General features: G+C 51.1%; 2 protein-coding genes across 4 annotated transcripts; one reads left to right on the top strand and one right to left on the bottom strand.

The window, feature by feature from the left end:
• Positions 1-594: 594 nt before the first annotated feature.
• Positions 595-6,288, top strand: SLC16A8 (solute carrier family 16 member 8). The gene is made up of 4 exons (XM_010195655.2): positions 595-823; positions 1,312-1,455; positions 2,023-2,886; positions 5,894-6,288. Exons 1-4 carry the CDS (start codon positions 595-597, stop codon positions 6,286-6,288), a joined length of 1,632 nt encoding a protein of 543 aa, XP_010193957.1.
• Positions 6,289-8,800: 2,512 nt separating this feature from the next.
• PICK1 (protein interacting with PRKCA 1) lies at positions 8,801-20,610 on the bottom strand. Of its 3 annotated transcripts, XM_061988946.1 has the most exons (14): positions 20,542-20,610; positions 19,892-20,021; positions 18,977-19,068; positions 17,960-18,071; positions 17,214-17,342; positions 17,024-17,090; positions 16,802-16,891; positions 16,318-16,371; positions 16,153-16,215; positions 15,451-15,584; positions 14,322-14,414; positions 13,291-13,341; positions 10,740-10,884; positions 8,801-10,504 (listed from the first exon to the last, which is right to left on the bottom strand). In XM_061988946.1, the coding sequence occupies exons 3-14, from the start codon at positions 19,015-19,017 to the stop codon at positions 10,242-10,244; spliced, it is 1,242 nt and encodes a 413-aa protein (XP_061844930.1). In that variant the 5' UTR covers positions 19,018-19,068; positions 19,892-20,021; positions 20,542-20,610; the 3' UTR covers positions 8,801-10,241. The 3 variants fall into 3 exon arrangements, with proteins under 3 accessions (XP_061844930.1, XP_061844929.1, XP_061844928.1); XM_061988945.1 differs by lacking the exon at positions 19,892-20,021 and having other exon boundaries at positions 20,542-20,609; XM_061988944.1 differs by lacking the exon at positions 20,542-20,610 and having other exon boundaries at positions 19,892-20,451.
• Positions 20,611-20,893: the final 283 nt, after the last annotated feature.

Below are 20,893 nucleotides of genomic sequence, written 5' to 3'. Positions count from 1 at the left end.
TCCCAAATCTGTCCCCTCATGGCAGGGAAGGGAGGGTGAGGACCGTGCGCCGGGGCCCCCCAGAGGAAAGCACAGCGGGCTGAATGGATCTCCTGTGCCTCACTGATGGCTTCTGCAGCAGGGCAGGTCCTGGAGGGCTCCCAGGTGGAGCAGAACAGAGCAGGAGAGGCTCAGACAAAGATTTTGGGAGCCAAAAGGCTCGTGCTGGCTCTTGTCTTGCACCAGCCTGCAGGCAAGGCTGGACATGCAGTCAGTGGAGCGCTGCAGATCCTGATGCCCCACCACATCAGATGCAGTTCTCCAGTCCCAGCTGGGAGCTGTGACTCTTCTTGGCTGCACCTGACCAGAGGTTACGGAGCTGTGGGCTGCCCCGGGCTCAGGTGGACCTTCCCACCTCTGCTCAGATGTGGCTTGACCTCACACCCTGAACCAGTCTTGTCTTGAAGAGCGCTTGGAGATGGCAGGCATGGAGAGAAACCTAGTAGTAAACGTTTGCCTGCTCTGCTCTTCTCTTCTTGCAGCGCCTGGAGATTTCTGTCTCTTTCTCTGTTGCCCTACCACCTTTGGCCTGCCTTTCCCTCCTCAGGCTAGACGATGGGGAGACCTGACCCAGAGGAAGGGCAGCTCGCAGCTCCCGTGAAGCCCCCGGATGGTGGCTGGGGCTGGATCGTGCTCTTCGGCTGCTTTGTGATCACCGGCTTCTCCTATGCCTTCCCCAAAGCCGTCAGTGTCTACTTCAAAGAGCTCATGAAAGATTTCCATGTGGGCTACAGTGACACAGCCTGGATCTCCTCCATCATGCTGGCCATGCTCTATGGGACAGGTGATGCTTGGACACACTTTCCCCTTCCCAACTTGTGCCTTCCCCACTCTGCTATGGTCCCAGACCATGTGCCCATGGGCTCTTCTCATGCTCACTGGCCTGGTCATGAGCCAACATGCAGAATACAATTGCCCCACTGCTCCTCTTCTAGAAGCGTGCTGCATTTCATGTCTCTGTTTGCCCCAAGAGACCTCAGGGGTCACCCCAGCTGCCTCTCAGAGAGCTGACACAGAGTTTGCTCCTGCTGCCCCTATCTCACCAAGCCCTTCTTGCTCCCAGGGAGCAGGAGGGCTGAAGACAGGGCAAAGCGGAGATCTCCACACCACAGCCCTTGGCCAGGCTCAACAGCTGTGTATCTAAGCAGCTGAGTAGTGCTCTTCCTCCTGAGTGTTTCCTCCTACCCAGATGCCCTGCTTGGGCTGGCTGCCCCTTCCCCATTGTCCTGTCTCCTTCTGGCCTCCTACTCTGTCTCCTCTGCTTCCTCCCAGGACCGGTATGCAGCATCATGGTGAATCAGTTTGGCTGCCGGCCCGTGATGCTCATCGGTGGGCTGCTGGCTTCCTCTGGGATGATCCTGGCATCTTTTACCACCAATATCATCGAGCTTTACCTGACGGCTGGCGTCCTGACGGGTGAGAACCCAGGGACTTGGGGGAGGGACACAGACTTACCTGGGGAAGGGCCAAGATCACATTGTATCTCCCCCTTAGCATTGCCGTATTTAGCAACAGGTCTCTTCGCAGCTGCTCACCGGAGGCATCTAGTCCCAAACATTGCACTTCTGGGAGATGCATCTGCTGGATCTAAACAGGCAGGGCCTGTGGGTGAGGGGAGAGGGTAGAAGAAACACGAGTCATCATGGCAACTGCGGTGGCATCTGTATATAGTGGGAACATAAGTGATGCCCATTGGTTGTAGCAACTGAGGTGGCATCGGTACGTAGTGATAGGAGAGTGAGACAAAGCTCCTGTGTAAGACACAGGTCCTGTCTAAACATTGCCACGGTGACTTGGTTCAGAGACTTCCTCAGGTAGACAGGCTGTTTTTAGCCCATCTTCTGCAGGGGCAACCCACCAACATGAAGGAGCAGAGGCTTGTGAGGAACACGTGAATCCCACCACGGGACTGCAGGACTTGGGATCGTCTGTTCTCATGCTGTTGCACTCCATGTCTCACTGCTGGCTCTCGCCCTCATGTAGGTCTGGGTATGGCGCTGAACTTCCAGCCCTCACTGATCATGCTGGGCACCTACTTTGACAAGCGTCGGCCTCTCGCCAATGGACTGGCTGCTGCTGGGAGCCCCGTCTTCCTTTCCTCCCTCTCGCCACTTGGGCAAGTGCTGCTGGAGAAGTTCGGGTGGCGAGGAGGGTTCCTTATCATGGGAGGCCTCTTGCTTAACTGCTGCACTTGTGGGGCAGTCATGAGGCCTCTGGATATGGGCATGAAGCGGAAAACGGAGAAAGCTCAGGACAAGTACGAAGCCAAGGAGATGCTGCCCATGGGAGGCAAATCCGAGGAGGGGATCAGCACCACTGATGGAACCAAGAAAGCCAAGAAAGCCAAGAAGAAGCCCAAGAAAGGAAAGAAGCTTCTGGATTTCAGTATCTTTTCCAACCGAGGGTTTATCATTTACACCATTTCGAAGTTCATCCTGGTCTTGGGTCTCTTCGTACCCCCAATATTGCTGGTCAACTACGCCAAGGACACGGGCGTCCCAGACACAGAGGCCGCGTTCTTGCTCTCCATCATCGGCTTCATAGACATCTTTGCCCGCCCGGCCTGCGGCATGGTGGCGGGGCTGAAGTGGGTCCGGCCTCACGTGGCCTACCTCTTCAGCTTCTCCATGCTCTTCAACGGCCTGACAGACATCTGCAGCGCCAGGGCCAGCAACTACACCGGCCTCGTCATCTTCTGCGTCTTCTTCGGCATCTCTTACGGCATGGTGGGGGCGCTGCAGTTTGAAGTGCTGATGGCCATCGTCGGCTCACAAAAGTTCTCCAGCGCCATCGGGCTGGTCCTGCTTATCGAGGCTTTCGCTGTGCTCATCGGCCCACCCTCCGCAGGTAGGTCTCTAAACACGGGTGCCTCCATGGTGTTGTGGGGATTTGGGCGTGGGCACAGTACTTGAAGGAAAACACTATTTCTCAACATCACATTTCCTCTGGATGCTGAGATAGAATCACAGAATCATTTTGGTTGGAAAAAGCCTTTTAAGGTCACCGAGTCCAACCATTCACCTCACAGTGCCAAGCCCACCACTGAACCATGTCCTTCAGCACCTCAGCTACACGGCTTTTAAATATCTCCAGGGATGGGGACTCCACCATCTCCCTGGGCAGCCTGGGCCAGTGTCTGACAACCCTCTCAAGTGAAAAGGTCCTTCCTAATGTCCCATCTAAACCTCCCCTGGTGACACTTGAGGTCATTTCCTCTTGACCGGTCATTTATTACTCGAGAGTTGAGACTGACCCCCACCTCACTACAACCTCCTTTCAGGTAGTTGTAGAGAGTGACCATGTTTCCCCTCAGCTTCCTCTTCTCCAGGCTAAAGAACCCCAGCTCCCTCAGCCATGTGTCATCAGATTTGTGCTCCAGACCCTTCACCAGTTTCGTTGCCCATCTCCAGACACGCTCCAGCAGCTCAATGTCTTTCATGTAGTGACAGGCCCAAAACGGAACACAGATTTGAAGTGGGAGCTTGCATTCCCACTCCACACGCCACAATGCTGCATCTGAGCAGAGGCAGAAGATAGCAAATGATATTTCTCTCTCTGGTTTGCTCAGAGACCTGAGCAGTAGCAGTCAGAGAGAGCTATCCAGCATGGAAGGACTTCCAATGTCCCTCAGTTCCAGTCAGTGGCACTTCCCCCTTTTCCACACTGGGAGCCAAATCTCTGCCTTCACTGTGAATAAAAACATGTTATTGGTAGGGTGAGCTACGTGTTGCAGGAAAAACCCTGAGAGTCTTCAGTGGGACAAGGTAAGGATATTTCAATTTCTTCTTAGTGTCTGTGGCCTTTTGATTGCTGCTGTTGGGTTGGCCCCAACGCCAACGCACAGCCATTTTGGTGTCAATCTGAAACAGTTTGTCCAAGCCACCTGAGGCATTTGCTGTGACATTTTTGAAGAGGATTAAGACACTGTCAGCTTCTCTTCCAGTCTTATCAAGGCCACAGTCCCTGGTAAGGTCCATGCCTCACCAACAGGCCGTAAATAGCCTGTTCAATGCAGAGACACCCTTCACCCAAGAGGTTTCTGTAAGGGTCTCATCACCTCTGAGGAAGCCAAATCATTCTAAAGGATGATTTCCAGATGAAGCACAGTTTCCTGCATATGTGATTTGTGAGGAAGGGTCGGGGGCAAACCATGAGCAACCCCTTGGGCAGGGACCATTCCACTGCTTCCTGTACTCCCTCCCTTCAGCTGCAACCTGTGGCCCACCACTGGAGACCTCTGTGGGAGTGACCTTTTCCCCAGCACATACCACTGCTTAGGAGCAAACCCTGCCCTCAGTAACTCCACCCATCTCTCAGGTAAACACTGGTGGCCAAGAGAAGGACCTCCTGATGCTAACAACAATTCATGTCCCATCTTACAGCCTGTGGGGCAGGCGTTGGTCCCTGGCCAGAGGAGGTTGAGAAACACACGTACTGGAGGGAGTTTCAGAGAGATCATGGTGGGGAGAGGGAGATGTAACAGCACATTGCACCAGTGGATGGTGATGGAGGACATCCCCTAGCCATCCTGCCTCAGTTCAGCTCTGCCTTGGTATGTGTCCACATGTAATGGGACACAGACAGTGCAGGGCCACCGAGGAACAGTGTTGTGGAGAGCCACATGGTGGTTCATACCTTCCCCCGTGGCGATCGGCTGCTGTAGGAGCCCCCCGGTACGGAAAGCTGGAGCGTGCAGGCAAACCCCTCGGCGCAGAGCCAGAGGAGCTGGGAGCAGGGGGCTGAACAAAGGGGCTTTGTTTGGTGTAATCCTCCTGAGCTGCTTCCCGCTCCGTGGGGCTGAGGGCGTTTGGCACAGGATAAGCCGCACGCGTGCGCGTGAGTGCACACAGACCCCTCGCTCGCCATGCGGCCGGGGCGAACAGGGGCACATTCACCCCCCGAGGAATGCGCTGCCTGACAACTCCAGGAGCCACCTCAGCGTGCCCTGGGGCTGCTTTCAGCCCATGTACCATAGAGCAGCAGGGACCGGGGGTGGGGGGCGGTCACGTGCAGGCGGGAACACACGGCACTGGGATGAAGCCTCTGGTCGCCATGGCCCTGTCCCAGTTCAGTGGGCGCCATCCTGAGCATAATGGGGTGACTGCCCAGGCTCCCCAGCACCAAGAGCTGGGATCTCTCCCTGCGTTGCCAGCCCCAGTGCATTCGGGTGATGCGCTGAGAACATCTCTTTTGACAGAGAAACCATCAGGTCTGGGCCAGCCAAAGGGATTTCTCTGCCAAAGAGACGTTTCAACATTCCCTCTGCCTGTTTTCCTGCCATGGTGGCTTAAGAAATAGCAACACCTCTCAGATTTTACTTCATTTCTGAGACTGGGCAAGCCAAGTCATCAAAGCCCATTGCACCTTGGCAAGAAGAAAATGGTCCACCACAACACAAAAGCATAACATCAGTGTGCCACAATTATTAACCCTTGTCCAAACAAGAGAAAACACCAGCCCCACTTTGTTACTTTCCCTGGGGGCACAGTGTGGCTCTTGCTTGGCGCAGGGGTGGTATTTATTTGGGCTTCTTGCTCTGCTCTTGAGAAGCGTGTCCTTGGCCAAATGCAGGTGATGTCTGCCTGCGCTGGGCTGCCTGTGCAGGAGCAGGTAGGCTGAGATCAAGTGTCTCACAGAATCTTAAGGGTTGGAAGGGACCTCGAAAGATCATCTAGTCCAACCCCCCTGCCAGAGCAGGACCACCTAGAGTAGGTCACACAGGAACTCATGCAGGTGAGTTTGAATGTCCCCAGAGCAGGAGACTCCACAACCCACCTGGGCAGCCTGTGCCAGTTCTCCCTCACCTGACCAGTGAAGAAATTCTTCCTTGTCTCATTTCTTCTCCGACCATCAGGCCGTTTGGTCGACGCTCTCAAGAACTACGAGGTGATTTTCTACCTGGCGGGCTCGGAGGTGGTGCTCTCCGCTCTCTTCCTGGCCATGGCCACCTACTGCTGCCTGAACCGAGGGAAGAAGAAGGAGGCTCCGGTGGAGAGAAACCCCTCGGCGGGCGGCGGGAGCGACACCGAGGAAGCAGAGTCCGACGTGCAGGAAGCCGAGGAGCACAGCAGCGACAACCACCAGCCGGCCCACAACACCGACAACGCCGTGGTGACGGCCAGCGAGGAGGCCAACCACGTGGCAGACGAGCAGAGCGGGGAGGGAGGCGGGTGTCCCGAGGGGGACGGGGAGGTGTTGGCACGAGATGGCTGCAATGCCGACCAGACGGTGGAGAGGGACAGTTTCTAGGCAGGACGGAGGAACGGGGTTGTACGAAACTGGCCTTGTTTGCAGGCACCGCAGCGTGGGAGCGGAGGTGGGATATGGGGTGGAGAAAGTTGAGACAGAAGCAGGTGTCAGAAATCAAGAGAGAAAGGTCTGAGAATAGACAGTCCTTATGTACATATTTCCACATCCGTACCCAGTGATACATCCACTTGCGTCCTGCACCCGTGCTGGTACAACACAGGCTCAGAGCAGCCCAAACACCAAAAACTAAAGTAATTAACAATCTTCTTTCCTCATTTCCAAACCAGCCTTGGAGAAAGCCTTTTGAAGAGGCTGCCAAGGACTCTCCTTTCCCCTCTGCATTGTCACAATACAGAACACAAACCATTACAGACTCTTTTGTCATCAGATTCACTATGCTTCGGTCTGGTGTCAGTGCCTCCTCTGCCCCACTTTCCCCATCGGGTTCGGGCCAGGCTGGCTGGAGGTTTAGGAGATGGTTTCATTCATAACTATCATCCGGGCCACCTCCTGCTGCAGCCAGCATGGGGGTAGGCACTGTGTTCCCTGCAACAGCTCCCTTGGGCACTGCCAAAGGACTCACCTCACACCACCTCTGTCTGGAGCACCGTTTGTGGGTGGCAAAGCTGGGGCGGTGACACGTGATGCTGCTTTTCCAAGTAGAGAAGTGCCAGGAAGGGTTAGAGGCTGTTGGTGAGGAGCAAGAGGAAGCCATCTAAGAAAGGGTAATGCCATTTAGGTGAGCAGCCAGGAGACAGAGCCTCGCCAGCAGGAATAGCAGCGAGCCAGCTTTATCTAGGCTGAAGTGAGGCCTGCTGACATGTGAAGGCACCAACTTGGCCCCTGCGGCAGGTGGGGATCTGAGGGCAGGTAAATGACTGTGTCCCAAGCGATTATTCACTCAGGAGGAACAGCCCCAGGCATGTGTCTGTGTGTGTGTGTGTGCGTTTGTTTAAATAGAGAAAACCCCCTTATGTAAAGGACTCAAAGGGAGGGCAGAAGGACAAGTCATGGCCCCCAGGTGCCAGTGATGAGGGTGCTGGAGCACGTGGTAAGGCAGACATGACCCCCTCATCCCCTCTGCGGCCGTGGATTTCTAGATCGAGGGAGGACAACCTTCCCTGGCATGCTTAAACCACTCCTAATCTGCTTTAGGACTGGATCTTTTATAAACACCCCTGGGCAAAGCCCTTTCTTCCGGTTTCCTGAACTGCTTCACCTCAGAGGCCCCAGGGCAACCTGTGAGGGATCATAAACTAAGCACAGGGCTACAGAAAAGGCAGCTCAAAGGCCTGTTAAAACAAGAGTTTCATTCCAGACCAGACTGACTGCAAATTCAGGGGTAATGGGTGAGACCCAGGACCTGTAAAGCTATCTAAACCCAGAGAGAGGGTGGGGATGCAAAGGAAGAGGATTCTGGATGCTCCCAAGCAAGGAGCAGGAAATAGTGAGCAAAATAAAGCTGCTGAGGGCTGTTGGTTTAAGGACAGATGTGAGAACTGGAAATTGGAAGGGAGAAGGTAAATCCCCTGGAGCTGTGCCCTGTTCCACCACGGCAAACACCACTGTTTCAGCTCTGACTGTGAGCCACTCAGAGCAGTGACTTTGGGCTTCTTATTCAAACCCACATGGAAACATCCCAAATCAGACCAAGCACAACAAACCCCAGATGCAAACCTCTGTGAGAATCAGAAGCAGCAGCAAGGTTGATGGAGCTCCATAGGCCTTCATTCACTGTTCTGATGGCTTTTCTCCCATCCCCACAAGGTAAGATCCCTTCCTCTTTTTGCTCTGCTCCACCAAGTTGCTCCACAGCTTTTTCTCCAGCAACCCCAACATCCCTGTCCCTCAGGATGAGTTTTCTTCATTCACCAATACCCCCGCCAAGAAACAGCTCACAACTTCCCAAGGCTCACAGTGTGAAAACAACTGCTGTGGTCAGCACTGGGCAGGTCACTAGAACAAGGTCCCCTCTGTTTCCCCATCCCAAGCCAACATTTCCCACAAAGCCTTTCCCCAAAGCACACCAAAGCCCTCAGGGCAGAAGACTCCACACCAGAGGGTGAGAGAGATGCCCCAATGAAGCCTTTTCTCCGTTCCTCTCTGTTTCCTCTGCTCTGCATTTTGGCACAACAAGCAGCTCTAAAAGAGGATCAGGGACTTAAGCATCAGCTCAAGCTTGTGATGCAACAGCTTGAGCTGTGTGGAGAAGTTGGTCCTGGAGGGGTGCACAAACGACACCAGGCAGGGCTGAGGCAAGTGGGGGCTTGAGGAAGCCAAGAGGCTGAGAAGCTGCTGTGACGTGGAGGACTGGCCTCGTTACAGCATTTACAAGAGTCCTCCTCAGGAAGCCTGTGCTGCAGTGACCAACACAGCTTGGGACAGAGCTGATCTGTCAGAGCTTTTCCTTAAGAACAAACAATGACACACATCTTCCCATCAACTATGCTTCATGATTAAAATCAACAGATCTCTAAAGAAAACCCACGAAGGACAGGAAACAAAATGCCACATTTTTTCTTTATATTAGAGACAACAGTCAGCACATCAGAGTCTGTTTAAATCTTCCAGGGCAGCCTGGCCATGGATGGCTTCCAGGCACCCACAGAGACAACAAAACTCAAAAAAACAAATCAAAAAGAATCAAAACATCTTGATCATAAATTAATGCCCTTCAATAACTCCTCTCACTACCACTAAAATGTAACGACAGAGCAGCCAAAACCCTTGCCTCTGAGAGGCACGGCACTCCTGGCACCAAGGGAAAGTGCCATCTGGATCTGGGATCAGCCCACAGGGAAAGGGGAAAGGAAGGAGAGAAGCAGCCTCACTTACCTTGGTTTTCCCTTTCCACTACCCACTTCCCTTGTGCTGGGGAACAAGACATTAGCTGCTGCTGCTGGCTGGCCCAGAGGCAGCACAAAATGGTTGTAAAGAGAGGAGATCAGGGGGTGGCAATGCCATTATCCACACTTTGCACTAGAAAATCTGAAAGCCCCTGCCCACAGGACACGTCTGCCTCTCCCCAGATGGCTTCCTGTCTCTCCTCTTTAGTTTAAGGACAGGCTATTTCCTTTGTGGTTCTCAGAGAGGCTCAGCTGCACAAGGGTGCAGGACTGTCTGTCCATCCTTTAGAGGCACCTCTGGCCACTGTCCATTGCAAGGAGCCCCAAGAGAGGAGAATGATGGCAAGGAAACGTGTGCAGCTGTGCTGCTGCTCCCAGGCACCTGCCTGGCACAGCCATCCTACTCTCTGCCGAGAGGGAGGGCTCCTTCCCACAGGATTCTAGCCCTGGGGTGTAGCTGTGCAGGAGCTCATAGACTGTGGGGAGGATGGCAGCCAGGGGAAAAAGACTTCTGCATGCCCGAGGTGGGATGGCAGCAGCCTACTGCAACAGCCCCTGCTGGGATTGAGAGCTGGGAGAGATCCTCTGACCCAAACCTGTCTTACAGCCCTGAGGACAGTTGGAGCAGATGAAGGAAGCTTAAAGTAGGCCAGAGAATGGGAGGCTTGGTGAGAGGGAGCAGTGGGGTGAGGAGAACAATGCTGGTGCTAACACTTTCCCACAGCACAAGGGGAGGACACAAAGGGGCTGTTCTCACCGTTGGTAACCATGTCCAGATGTTTTAAGCGGCTTCCAGGTATCAGAGGAGACGCTCAGCAGCGTCCCATCCCTGCAGTCACACAGCAGGGACTCTCGTCCCCATGCCTCAGTACCTGAGTTGGGGACAAAAAGTCTCTGGGAGAAAAAGGACGATCCAGGCAAACAAGCAAGGGAAGAGAGGGGAAAGCAGAGGTTGGTCCCAATCCAACCAGCAATCCCCACCCAAAGCAGAGGAGGAATCCCAGGCTGGACATAACACAGAAATCACCAGGAGGATGAATCACCATGTGAAATACAGGTTTCTTGGTAACAGTCTGCAAAGTCTTTCCTCTGGCCACGGTAACACATTCAGGCATCATCAATGAGCTTCTCACCGTTTGCATCTTCCTTCCCGCTACCATCTCTCTCACTTGCTCCTCCTCCTCCTCCTTCTTCTTCTTCTTCCTCTGCCCCGTCCGTGTACGTGTCCTTCTGCCCACAGCTGAGAGTAGTGCGGGCAAGGTCCACCTCAATGGGGAAGACGTCAGCGTCTCGCAGCACGGCGTAGCAGTCGTCGTAGTACTTGGACATCGTGGAGACAAAACGCTGGAGCTGGAACACGATGTCCTGCACTGTAGTGGAGACAAGTTGGGAAGAAAGCAGGTGAAAAACCTCCTTCATGAGCAGAGCACGAAGCCTCCTCCACCACCAACAGATACGGTCTTTATGCATTAATCCCCCTTGGGCAGATGTCCCGGGCACAGCCACGGAAGGGTTCTTCAGCAAAGACGTGGGGAGTGAAGCATGAAGGCCAAAGCCCCATCCTGCCTGACCCCTCCAGGTGCTGCCCACAGCAGAGGTGCTCACCGTGTTTCTGGTCCAGGAGCTCTATTTTCTCCAGCACGTCCTTCCTCATCTTGGCGAAGCGCGTGCGAGCCTCCTGTCGGCAACGCAGGATAAGGCGGTACTCGTAGTTCCCAGTGCTCACCCGGTACAGGGGCTCACCCAGAGCCTGCCAAAAACACAGTCATGTTTTAGGGACTCCCATGACACTGCTTGGACACACCATTTGCGGACCTTGGGTTATTACAGCCCTCTCAGGCTCACTGCATCTGCAGCCAGGGTGCAGGAAACAGGAGGAAAGCTGAGCCACGACATCAAGTGGCAGGCACTGGGGCCATTCTGAAGGCACAGTGACATTCTGGGGCCATTCTGAAGGTATCACTAACAAGCAAACACAAAAAGACAGGCCCCTTTCAGCCCAGCATGGAGAAGTGGAAGGGCTTCTGCTCTCAGCTATTAGGACACTATGAATAAACATGTCTAGGGGCTGAGTGATGTATCAACTTCTATTAATCACACAACAAAATTCTGCCCTCCTCTGGAAGCTTCACCCTAGATGAGACTGCAGTGACATATTATTTATCTGCACAGTGAGCAGCTCTGTAGAGCTGGGAGAGGGACCTGGCAGTTCTGGTGGGTGGCAAACAAAACATGACCTGGCAATGTGCCCTCGTGGCCAAAGAGACCAATGGCATTCTGGGGTGTATTAAGAAGAGCATGTCCAGCAGGTTGAGAGAGGTTCTTCTCCTCCTCTACTCTGCCCTGGTGAGGCCTCATCTGGAGTCCTGTGTCCAGTTCTGGGCTCCCCAACTCAAGAGGGACAGAGAAATGCTGGAGAGAGTCCAGCACAGGGCCACCAAGATGATCAGAGGACTGGAGCATCTTCCTTATGAGGAAAGGCTGTGGGAACTGGGGCTGTTCAGCATGGAGAAGACTGAGGAAGAACCTTATCAACACAAGTACCTAAAGGGTAGGTGTTGAGAGGATGGGGCGACACATTTTTCTGTTGTCTCCAGTGACAGGACAAGGGGTAATAGGCACAAACTGGAACACACAGTGTTCCACTTGAAAATTCTCTAGTGTTCAGGTGAGGGAACGCTAGCACAGGCTGCCCAGGGAAGGTGTGGAGAGTCTCCTGCTCCGGAGGTTTCCAAACCCACCTGGACACATTCCTGTGTGACCTGATGGAGGGGAACCTGCTTTAGCAGGGGCTTGGATTGGATGATCTCTGAAGGGCCCTTCCAACCCCTCTCACTTTGTGATTCTGTGACAGGGAACCTTCTGGTATCTACAACCGGACAGACACAATGCTTCAGGCCAGGTGGGAGGGACCTATACATTGTCCCCCAAAATAGTTTTGAGAGAAAGGGGTTAGGTCTGTCAGCAAAACAGCATTATTCTCTTGCACCTGAAAACACAACCTATCTAAAAATCCCTGTTACTGACTATGGCACACTGCATGTGCTAAAACTAGTCTTGCCCTCTCTTGGGAAAGACTAGGACTCTTTCCTTCCTATTTAGTAGGAAAGATAGAATTAAATGCTGCATGAGGAAGGCTTTTTCCTTTCCTGGCAGTGGGAAATGGGTACTCCAAAAATTCAAATCCCTGCTCTGAGATTGATAGCTAGGACAAAATCAGATCTTATTGTTATGCAAAAGTGAAATTCAGCAGGTGGGGGAACACCAGTAGCTAGCTATCTTAAAGAGAGCAGCCAAGGATTACAGCTGTAAATCTCTAACATGGGTGGCAAACTCTTGCTGGAGAAAGTTGCCAGGATTTCGAGGGAAGTCTTCTGATTTCAAATCACTATGTTTAACCAAAAACTCCTACTGCTAAGAGGGATCCTTTGATGAATTTCCCTCAACCACAAATGCAAGTTTCATGTGTGTTTTGCCGCAGAGAAGCTAAACCTTCCTTTCTCAGAAACGAGTCCCAAATTAATGCTAAGCTGTATGCTACACACTAATGGAATCTGTGGAGATAACACCTTAATCCTCCTTACACAAGGCAGTAAGTACTACTTAAACACTGAGACAGGCAACCATCGAGCAAACAAGCTGCAGAGGAGGTGTCTGCTCCCTCTACTGTTCCACAGCACTGGTGATCCATGACAGTTCTTGGCAGTGTCTCCGAGGAAGCATTTAAGGATCTCCAGTTCCTAATCTCTCAAGAAGAAATGTAATTCTTGGGATGTGTTTGCTAGCTTGAGGCATACAGGCAGAGGAGCGCTTTGGCAATCAGAACTCTCAGGGAAGCTGCAGAAATGGGGTATGCAGTTGCCATAGCATCATTTTGGTTGGAAAAGAACTTTAAAGTCATTTGAGTCCAACCACTAACTTGCCACTGCCACATCCACCACTAAACCACGTCCCTCAGCACCACATCTGCACGTCTTTTAAACTGGCCAGGGATGGGGACTCCACCACGTCCCTAGGCAGCCTGTGTCAGTGCTTGACAACCCTTTCAGTGAAAAAAAAATTCCTAATATCCAGTCTAACCCTCTCCTGGTAGAACTTGGGGCCGTTTCCTCTTGTCCTGTCACTTGTTACTCATTGCCACGGTACTGGTACTCACAATGCAGCTGTACTCTTCATCATCCATCTCTTTGACCTTCAGGCAGTAAGACTTCACAGAATTTAAAATTAAAAAAAAGGCAAAAACAAGAAGGAAGTATTAAGAGTCAGAAGCAATTTCATCATCAGCCATAGGCACAAGGGTTGTGCCACTTCAAACCTTTCCTGAGCACTGCAGCTAGGTACATTGGGGAATGCACAGTGGGATCAGAGTGTATTAAACATCCCAGGTGGAAAGAAAATCTATTTAAAGAAAGACAGGGGGAGAGAGAAGCTGCTTAGACTTTATATTACAGGAGCAAATACTTCAGGTAAATATAACCTAGGAAGATAAAAATCCAGTGTTCACCTACTGTTTGGGAAAACACAGCACCATAAAAGCACGAGGAGGTGATAAGAGGAGTGAAAAAAGAGATTAATTGGGGTAAAGACCAACGTGGGAAAAGCTGCTGACATAACCACCTGCCTTAGGGCTGCTGCACGAAATATCTGTCTCAACTGGTAAAATGAAATAGATTCCTACTGCTACAGACCAGATGCACTTAACAATCCTATTCTTTTAGGTGTCAAAAACAAAGGGGGAGTGGAATGGAAGAGTAAAAGAAAACAGGCATGGTCTAATTGCAAACACATAGGACTTGACAGCTGCTTAATTCAGCTGAAGACAGACTATCCAAAACTACCTGAAAAATATGTACTGAAGAGCTACTTAGGGGAGTTCAAGAGTGAAAGCTGCACAGCAACTCTTTACAAATAAAGCAGAAAATCAATTTGGTCACGTAGAAGCCAACTGGATTCTGAGAGACCTTTCTTACCAGTGAGAGTTATTAGGTTAAAAGTAAGTGTCTGAGTGATCTGGCAGTAGACAAAGAACTGTCAAAAATAATGCACTCTCCCACGGACTGTGGAAGGATGGATATGTGATCACATAAGCTATCCGTGACTTTCAGGCTCTGATGTGATGAAACATCATTTCAACCAGCACCAATTAAAAGAAAAAATCCACAACAACATAAAGAGAAAGTGTCTCACCAAATATTCAAACTTGACATCCAGGTATTTCTTGATAGTCAGTCTTGTGTCAGGAATGGCTTTATTCAGATAGGTATTCAAGTCAGTCAGCATCTGCAAGGGGAAATGACCTGCTGCTGAACACAAAGCCAAAAAGCACGAGTACAACCCATGTAGTGCAACCCTCTCCCCAGCACGGGCCATGAGGCTGCCTCTAGTTCACTCCATTTAACTAGAGTGTACCTGAAAGAAAGTACTTGATCTTGACTCCAAAGTGAAACAGTTAGAGCATCCATGGCAGGCACTGGCAAGTGGCTCCAGCGTTAGAAGTGCATCCTCACCTCTAGACTCAACATGTCTTCTTTCAGATAACCCTGTTTCATTTTCAACTAGTCCTGGAAATCCTTATCCCCGATTCAAAGGACCACTACCCAACACAGCACTGACAGAGGTGCTCTAATCAGCATTTAATCTTCTCCTTGTTAAACTAAGTGGACAGATCCCCTGGAGACTGTCACTCAGATACATTGATTGGAATCCTCAAATTGTTCCTGGACTGCGTATCTAAGCTCTTTTAAATTTAGTGACATCTTTTAATTATGGACACTGACATCAGAGAAAAGGTTCCAGGGACTGCACTGATGAAACCACCCCCTCATGCCCAAAAGAAAAAGAGAGGAATATACTCAAGTGCTTGTTCACTGCTCTTAGGTTCTTTATGAAAAGAATCATAGAAGGGTAGGGGTTGGAAGGGACCTTTAGAGATCATCTAGTCCAACCCCCCTGCAGAAGCAGGTTCACCTAGATCAGGTCACATAGGAACATGTCCAGGTGGGTCTTGAAGACCTCCAAGGAAGGAGACTCCACAACCCCTCTGGGCAGCCTGTGCCAGGGCTCCATCACCCTCACAGTGAAATAGTTTTTTCTTATGTTTAAGTGTTCCAGCTTCATCCCATTACCCCTTCTCCTGTTGCTAGCTACAATAGAAAAAAGGGATGTCCCAACCTCAAGAAAAGAGCTCCCTGAAGGAAGGCAGAAAAAGATAGCTCTTCCCACTGTGAGTTATCTTTAAGATCACACCTCCAACTACAGGCTTCTGCCTTTCCAGCTTCTCCTCCAGACCCTGAACCTGCACGGTTCAATTCTTTACCGGTTTAATAGTTTTCAGAAGGTGAATCCCAAACTTCTCAATGCTGCGATGGGCGTCAGCAAACTTCACAAAGGCTTCGCTGGCAGTTGGTTGTGGCTCCCGAACCCCAATCACAGAGAAAACGTCTCCAAATGCTGCATGAGGGGAACAAATACAAACAGATAAAGGAAGAGGATGATTCCAGAGACGAATCATACGATCATTATGGTTGGAAAAGACCTTTAAGGTTATCAAGTCCAACCACTCACCTCACACTGCCAAGCCCAACACTAAACCATGTCCCTCAGCACCCTATGCATGCACCTTTTAAATATCTCCAGGGATGGGGACTCCACCACCTCCCTGGGAAGCCTGTGCCAGTGTCTGACACTGAAAAAGTTCTTCCTAATCTCCAATCTAAACCTCCCCCGGTGTAACCTCAGCCCATCTCCTCTTTTCCTATAATCCATCTTTCCTGTAGTAACTCCTTCCCATAACCTTGCAACTGGTTGGGGAATGAGGCTACATATTCCCTTGAAGACGAGAGGTTGGCAGGGCATTCCTTCAGTGGGTCCATGTTAGCACCAGGACCACTAACGCCCTTCCCAGCTCAGTTTAGGAACACTTCGTTTTCCTGGAGTGAGACAATCACTCAAAGTGCTGACTAAAACTCCTGAAACTGCAGGTCAAAGATTTCTGCTTCCTTCACTCAAGATTCTTTACCTCTGTGTGTTTGGGATAGCTCAAAGAAAGCCCTGAGAAGACTCTTTGTGTGCTCTGTCAAGCCTGTGATGGAAGACAGAAAAAACATTGCAGTCATTTCACTGAAACATAATGGTGGAGATGTCCTTCTCTCCCATCTGGTGTCCGATGGAAGACACAGTTTACCTTTGTATAACTCCGCAGTCCTCTCCAGCTCCTCTAATCTCTTCACTAGTCCATCTAAACAGAAACAGGAATCAGAACACAGAATTTCGAATCAGCCAAATCCAGGTCACGGTTAAAACCAGAAAAACACCAGTTTCACATTTTTGTTTCAAATTTCTCTCACCTCTAAAACCTGTTTCCTGGTCCAACATGGGAAGCTTTTCAAATTAGTGCCAAATAGTTTTACAGTGTGGCATCATCTCCCATCACCATTCCCTAAGCAGCTCCACACTTTAGATTACTCTGACCTTAGCTAGCACTGAAGTGATCCAGATGACAGGATATATCACTCGGGAAGGGCAAAAGCAATCACAACAGTGAGGTAAAGCAGAAGGAAGGAGGTACGAAGGAATAATGTGGAATATGCAAGTAACTATAAAAAAGCTGGTAAGCACAAGAAGAGTGAGTGTTCCCTTTAGAAAACGTCCTCCTGGACAATGCTTACCATTGCAAAGGATGGCTCGGCTTAATCCCAGGGCATCTGCTGTCCCCGAGCTCATGTTCTCTACCAGTCGATGCTTCACCTTCTTCAATACTAAAGGCCAAAAGAGAGTTGGCAAACAGGATGAGGGTTATTTCTGTGAGCACTTTGATTTTAGCTGGGAGCTAAAATCTTTCCCCACTCCTTGTCACTTTATCACTCTAGGGGGAAAGAAAGCAGTCTTACCGATATCCAATGACTTGCCCTGCTTTGGGTCAGCCTGCAGCTTGTTGTAGTGAATCGTCACTTCTCCCTGTAGAAAAAGCACATCCAAAACTGCTGTGCTGGAAGCAAGTAGCAGTGGCTTCCTTCAGCAACTGACAACTATTTGTAAACTACGACCCAGAAGCTCCCATGACCCCCTCCTACCTCTCACCTTTACCATCTGTATCATCTTGGCCACCTCCACCTTGGTCTTCCCTTTGACAGACTTCCCGTTCACCCCTGTGATTTCATCACCAGCGGCCACGGTGCCATCTAAGGCTGCTGGAGTGTTATCAAATACCTGGCAGAGGAGAAAGAGCACAGGCAGTGTGGAATCCAGAGGAGGAAAAAGGTGAACACAGGGCTAAAGAACAATAAAGGGACCACGAGAGTCCCCCCTTTTAACTCAGCTGGATTTTGCTCAGGGTCATTCATAGAACCATAGAATGTTTAGGGGTTGGAAGAGACCATTAGAGATCATCTAGTCCAATCCCCCTGCAGAAGCAGATCCACCTAGGTCAGGTTGCACAGGAACGTGTCCAGGTGGGTTTTGAAGACCTCCAATGAAGGAGACAACTCACCCTCCCTGGGTTGGGACAATCATCTCATTCTCTCAGGAGGTTCTTGCCTCCACCAGGATGTACCTCCTGAAGTAAAGGACTTCTTGATGTTGAGAATGTCACATTGTTCCCCTGTGAATTCTAATACATTTCAGAAGTCTTAATGTATTTCTCAACTCTTGTTTAATTCTTCCACATCCATTAGGTACTAGAGTCAGGAAATCTTACTCACTGGAAAGTGAGACGATTATCTCCCACTTTGGGACAAACAAATACCATAGGGCTCTCTACCATTCCCATCTCTTTGGCCAACACTGTTTTACAGAGATGGTTTATTTTTTCCTCCTTGAATGCTCACCTGGACAATGTAGAGACAGGGGCAGTACTGTGCTCCTCCCCCGATGCTGATGCCAATCAGGTTCTGAGAATCCTTTTTTAGGGTCACTGTCCCAGGTACAGTGGGAATCCCCCTAGAATGAGAAAGGGGGAATGAATAACCCAGCATGAGTCATTAGTTTTTCATATTCAATATTCATATTCTGGGTTACGTGAGACCCCACGCAAGGATAGAACAAGAGGAAACATCCTCAAGTTGTAACAGGGGAGGTTTGGATTGGATATTAGGAAAAACTTCTTCACCAAGAAGCTTGTGAAGCACTGGCACAGGCTGCCCAAGCAAGTGGTGGAGTCATCATCCGCGGAGGGGCTTAAAAGATGTGCAGATGTGATGCTGAGAAACATGGTTCAGTGGTGGCAGTGCTGACTTAATGGCTGGACACAATAATCTTAAAGGTCTTTTGCAACATAAATGCTTCAGTGACTAGAGGGGGGACAGAAACCCTCATCCATCACTAGGAACTGAGGAAAAACTATCATGTTTTAAAGAGTGTCTCATTTGTTCTTAATGCTGGAGTGAGGGGAAAACTTGTACAGCATAAATGAGGTGCAAGACAAGTGCTCCAGGTCAAATTAATTGTTAATCTCATCAAATCTTTTACTTGCTCCAGAAACGCCTGCATTATCTTCCTTATGGACCTAAGAAGTCCAGAGTTCCTCTCCACTTCTTCTTGCCTCTTACTATCTTTCCTCCATTATAAATACCTTTGCCTCTGGTTAAGGTCACTAACTTAGAGAAGATCTGTCACCACTGCTTTGCAATTACAAACATGGGGTAGTCATTGCTGAGGAACAGAAAGTGTCCTCCTTAGCTCAGTGATGCCTCATCCCCAGTTCCCAGAGGGAGCAAGCAAGCAAAGCTGACCAGCACGCCTGACTCTTCAGGAGCAGGTGAATTCATCCACTCCCATTAGGTCTAGGCCATGAAGACTGTTTCTATTGTTAGCAAGATCCAGGAAAAGACAAGCAAAATACTCACAGTTTATCTTCCTCGATATCATAGTCCAAGTCTGCAAACATTGTTTTGGTTGAGTGGAACCTCTTGGCTTGAAACTGCTTATTCCAAAGTCCCTGGGTAGAAATAACAAAATGAACACCAATAAACCAGTGACTTTGATGGACAATTGCAGAAAATCAACATGTCATCTTTGTTAACCTCCTCTTCCTGGGTTTTTTTTTTTGCATGTAACATTGTTTTGTGTATCAAAGATGAAAATCATGTCATAGAATCATAGACCCATAGAATGGTAGAGGTTGGAAAGGACCTTTAGAGATCATCTAGTCCAACCCCCCTGCAGAAGCAGGTTCACCTAGATCAGGTCACATAGGAACATGTCCAGGTGGGTCCTGAAGACCTCCAAGGAAGGAGACTCCACACCCTCCCTGGGCAGCCTGTGCCAGGGCTCCCTCACCTCAACAGTGAAATAATTTTTTCCTATGTTTAAATGGAACTTTTTGTGTTCCAGCTTCATCCTATTACCCCTTGTCCTGTTGCTAGACACCACAGAAGAAAGGGATGTCTCAACCTCCTGACACACCATTTAGATATGTGTAAATACTAATGAGATCTCATTATGATGGTCACCAACACAGAATCATAGAATCTTAGAATCATTACAGTTGGAAAAGACCTTTTAAGATCATTAAGTCCATTCACTAACCTCACATTGCCAAGCACATCACTCAATCATGTCCCTCAGCACCTCAGCAATGCATCTCTATGGTATGACGACTCCACCACCTCCCTGGACAGCCTGTGTCAGTGTCTAACAAGCCCCTCGGTGAAAAAGTTCTTCCTAATTTCTAAACTAAACCTCCCCTGGTGCAACTTGAGGTTGTTTCCTCATGTCACGTCATTCATTAGTGTAGAGATTGACCTCCACCTCACTACAACCTTTTTTCAGGTAGTTGTAGAGTGGGACCATGTCTCCTCTCAGTCTCCTCTTCTCCAGGCTAAACATGCACAGGTCCCTCAGCCATGTCTCATCAGACTTGCGCTCCAGACCCTTCACCAGCTCCATTGCCTGTCTCCAGACACACTCCAGCACCTCAGTGTGCTTTATGTAGTGAGGAGCCCAAAATGTATCCAACACCAACGGGCCAGGGCTTTGCTGATAGCTCCCAGTGCCGTGACCTTCCTCGCAGGTCAGGCACAGCCCTTTGCCACTGCCCTGTGCGAGCGTGGCCGCCACTCCCTGCCCTCTCACCGGGCTGGGCCCGAGGACCACGGGGCGAGGGCCCAGCGCGGAGTGGGGGGGAACTCGTCGCTGGGCCCCGCCGGCGGGGTCTCCCGGCGGCCTGAGGCCTCAGCCCCAGCTCCCGACCCGGCATAGGCGAGCGCCACTGGGCACCGACCAGCACGTTTGCGGCGGGGCTGGACAAGGAGGGGGGCAAGGAGGTGTCCCCAAATCAAGGACCGTGGGGGTGGCGACGGGAGGCGCGGAGGAGCTCCCGGCCCCCACTCCCACGGAAACCGGCGCCGGGGCGGCCGTGAGGGGGCAGGGAGGGAGGGGTGGGGGTGCGGGGGGGTGCCCCGCGGCTCACCGGAAGCGCCCGCCTGGCGCGCGGCCCCCGCCGCACCCACCGCCCCGGCGCCGTCCGCCCGCCGACACGTCACCGCCACCTCCCGCGCCCGCCCGGAAGCGCCCGGCGCGGCCCCGCCCCCTCCGCTCGCGCCGCGTTGCCGTGGCGACGGGCACCCGCGGCGCGGCGCGGGCAGCGGCTCGTTGCTGCTGCCGTCCTGGTAGCGGCGAGGCGGTGGAGCTGGGGGGTCAGCTCGGTGATTTCAACGTTACCGTCAGAGTGGGTAGATGAAGGAGCCCCGCAGCGCTTTGCTGCAAGCGTTAGAAGGCGGGCATTCTTCATTGCAGCGCTGGGCGTGCATCCCGCGTGGTGT

Source organism: Colius striatus, chromosome 1 (assembly GCF_028858725.1).
Source record: "Colius striatus isolate bColStr4 chromosome 1, bColStr4.1.hap1, whole genome shotgun sequence".
NCBI classification, from domain to species: Eukaryota; Metazoa; Chordata; class Aves; order Coliiformes; family Coliidae; genus Colius; species Colius striatus.
This window is presented reverse-complemented; position numbering and strand designations above follow the sequence as displayed.

Excerpts from the sequence above, each read along its gene's own strand:
- PICK1 (XM_061988946.1), bottom strand. The coding sequence starts at position 19,017 with ATGTTTGCAGACTTGGACTATGATATCGAGGAAGATAAACT. Across the intron at positions 17,343-17,959 it reads CCTGTCTCTACATTGTCCAG|GTATTTGATAACACTCCAGC; the intron begins GTGAGCATTCAA and ends CTCCTCTGCCAG. Across the intron at positions 16,372-16,801 it reads CCGAGCCATCCTTTGCAATG|ATGGACTAGTGAAGAGATTA; the intron begins GTAAGCATTGTC and ends GTTTCTGTTTAG.
- SLC16A8 (XM_010195655.2), top strand. The coding sequence starts at position 595 with ATGGGGAGACCTGACCCAGAGGAAGGGCAGCTCGCAGCTCCCGTGAAG. Across the intron at positions 1,456-2,022 it reads GACGGCTGGCGTCCTGACGG|GTCTGGGTATGGCGCTGAAC; the intron begins GTGAGAACCCAG and ends GCCCTCATGTAG. Across the intron at positions 2,887-5,893 it reads CATCGGCCCACCCTCCGCAG|GCCGTTTGGTCGACGCTCTC; the intron begins GTAGGTCTCTAA and ends TCCGACCATCAG.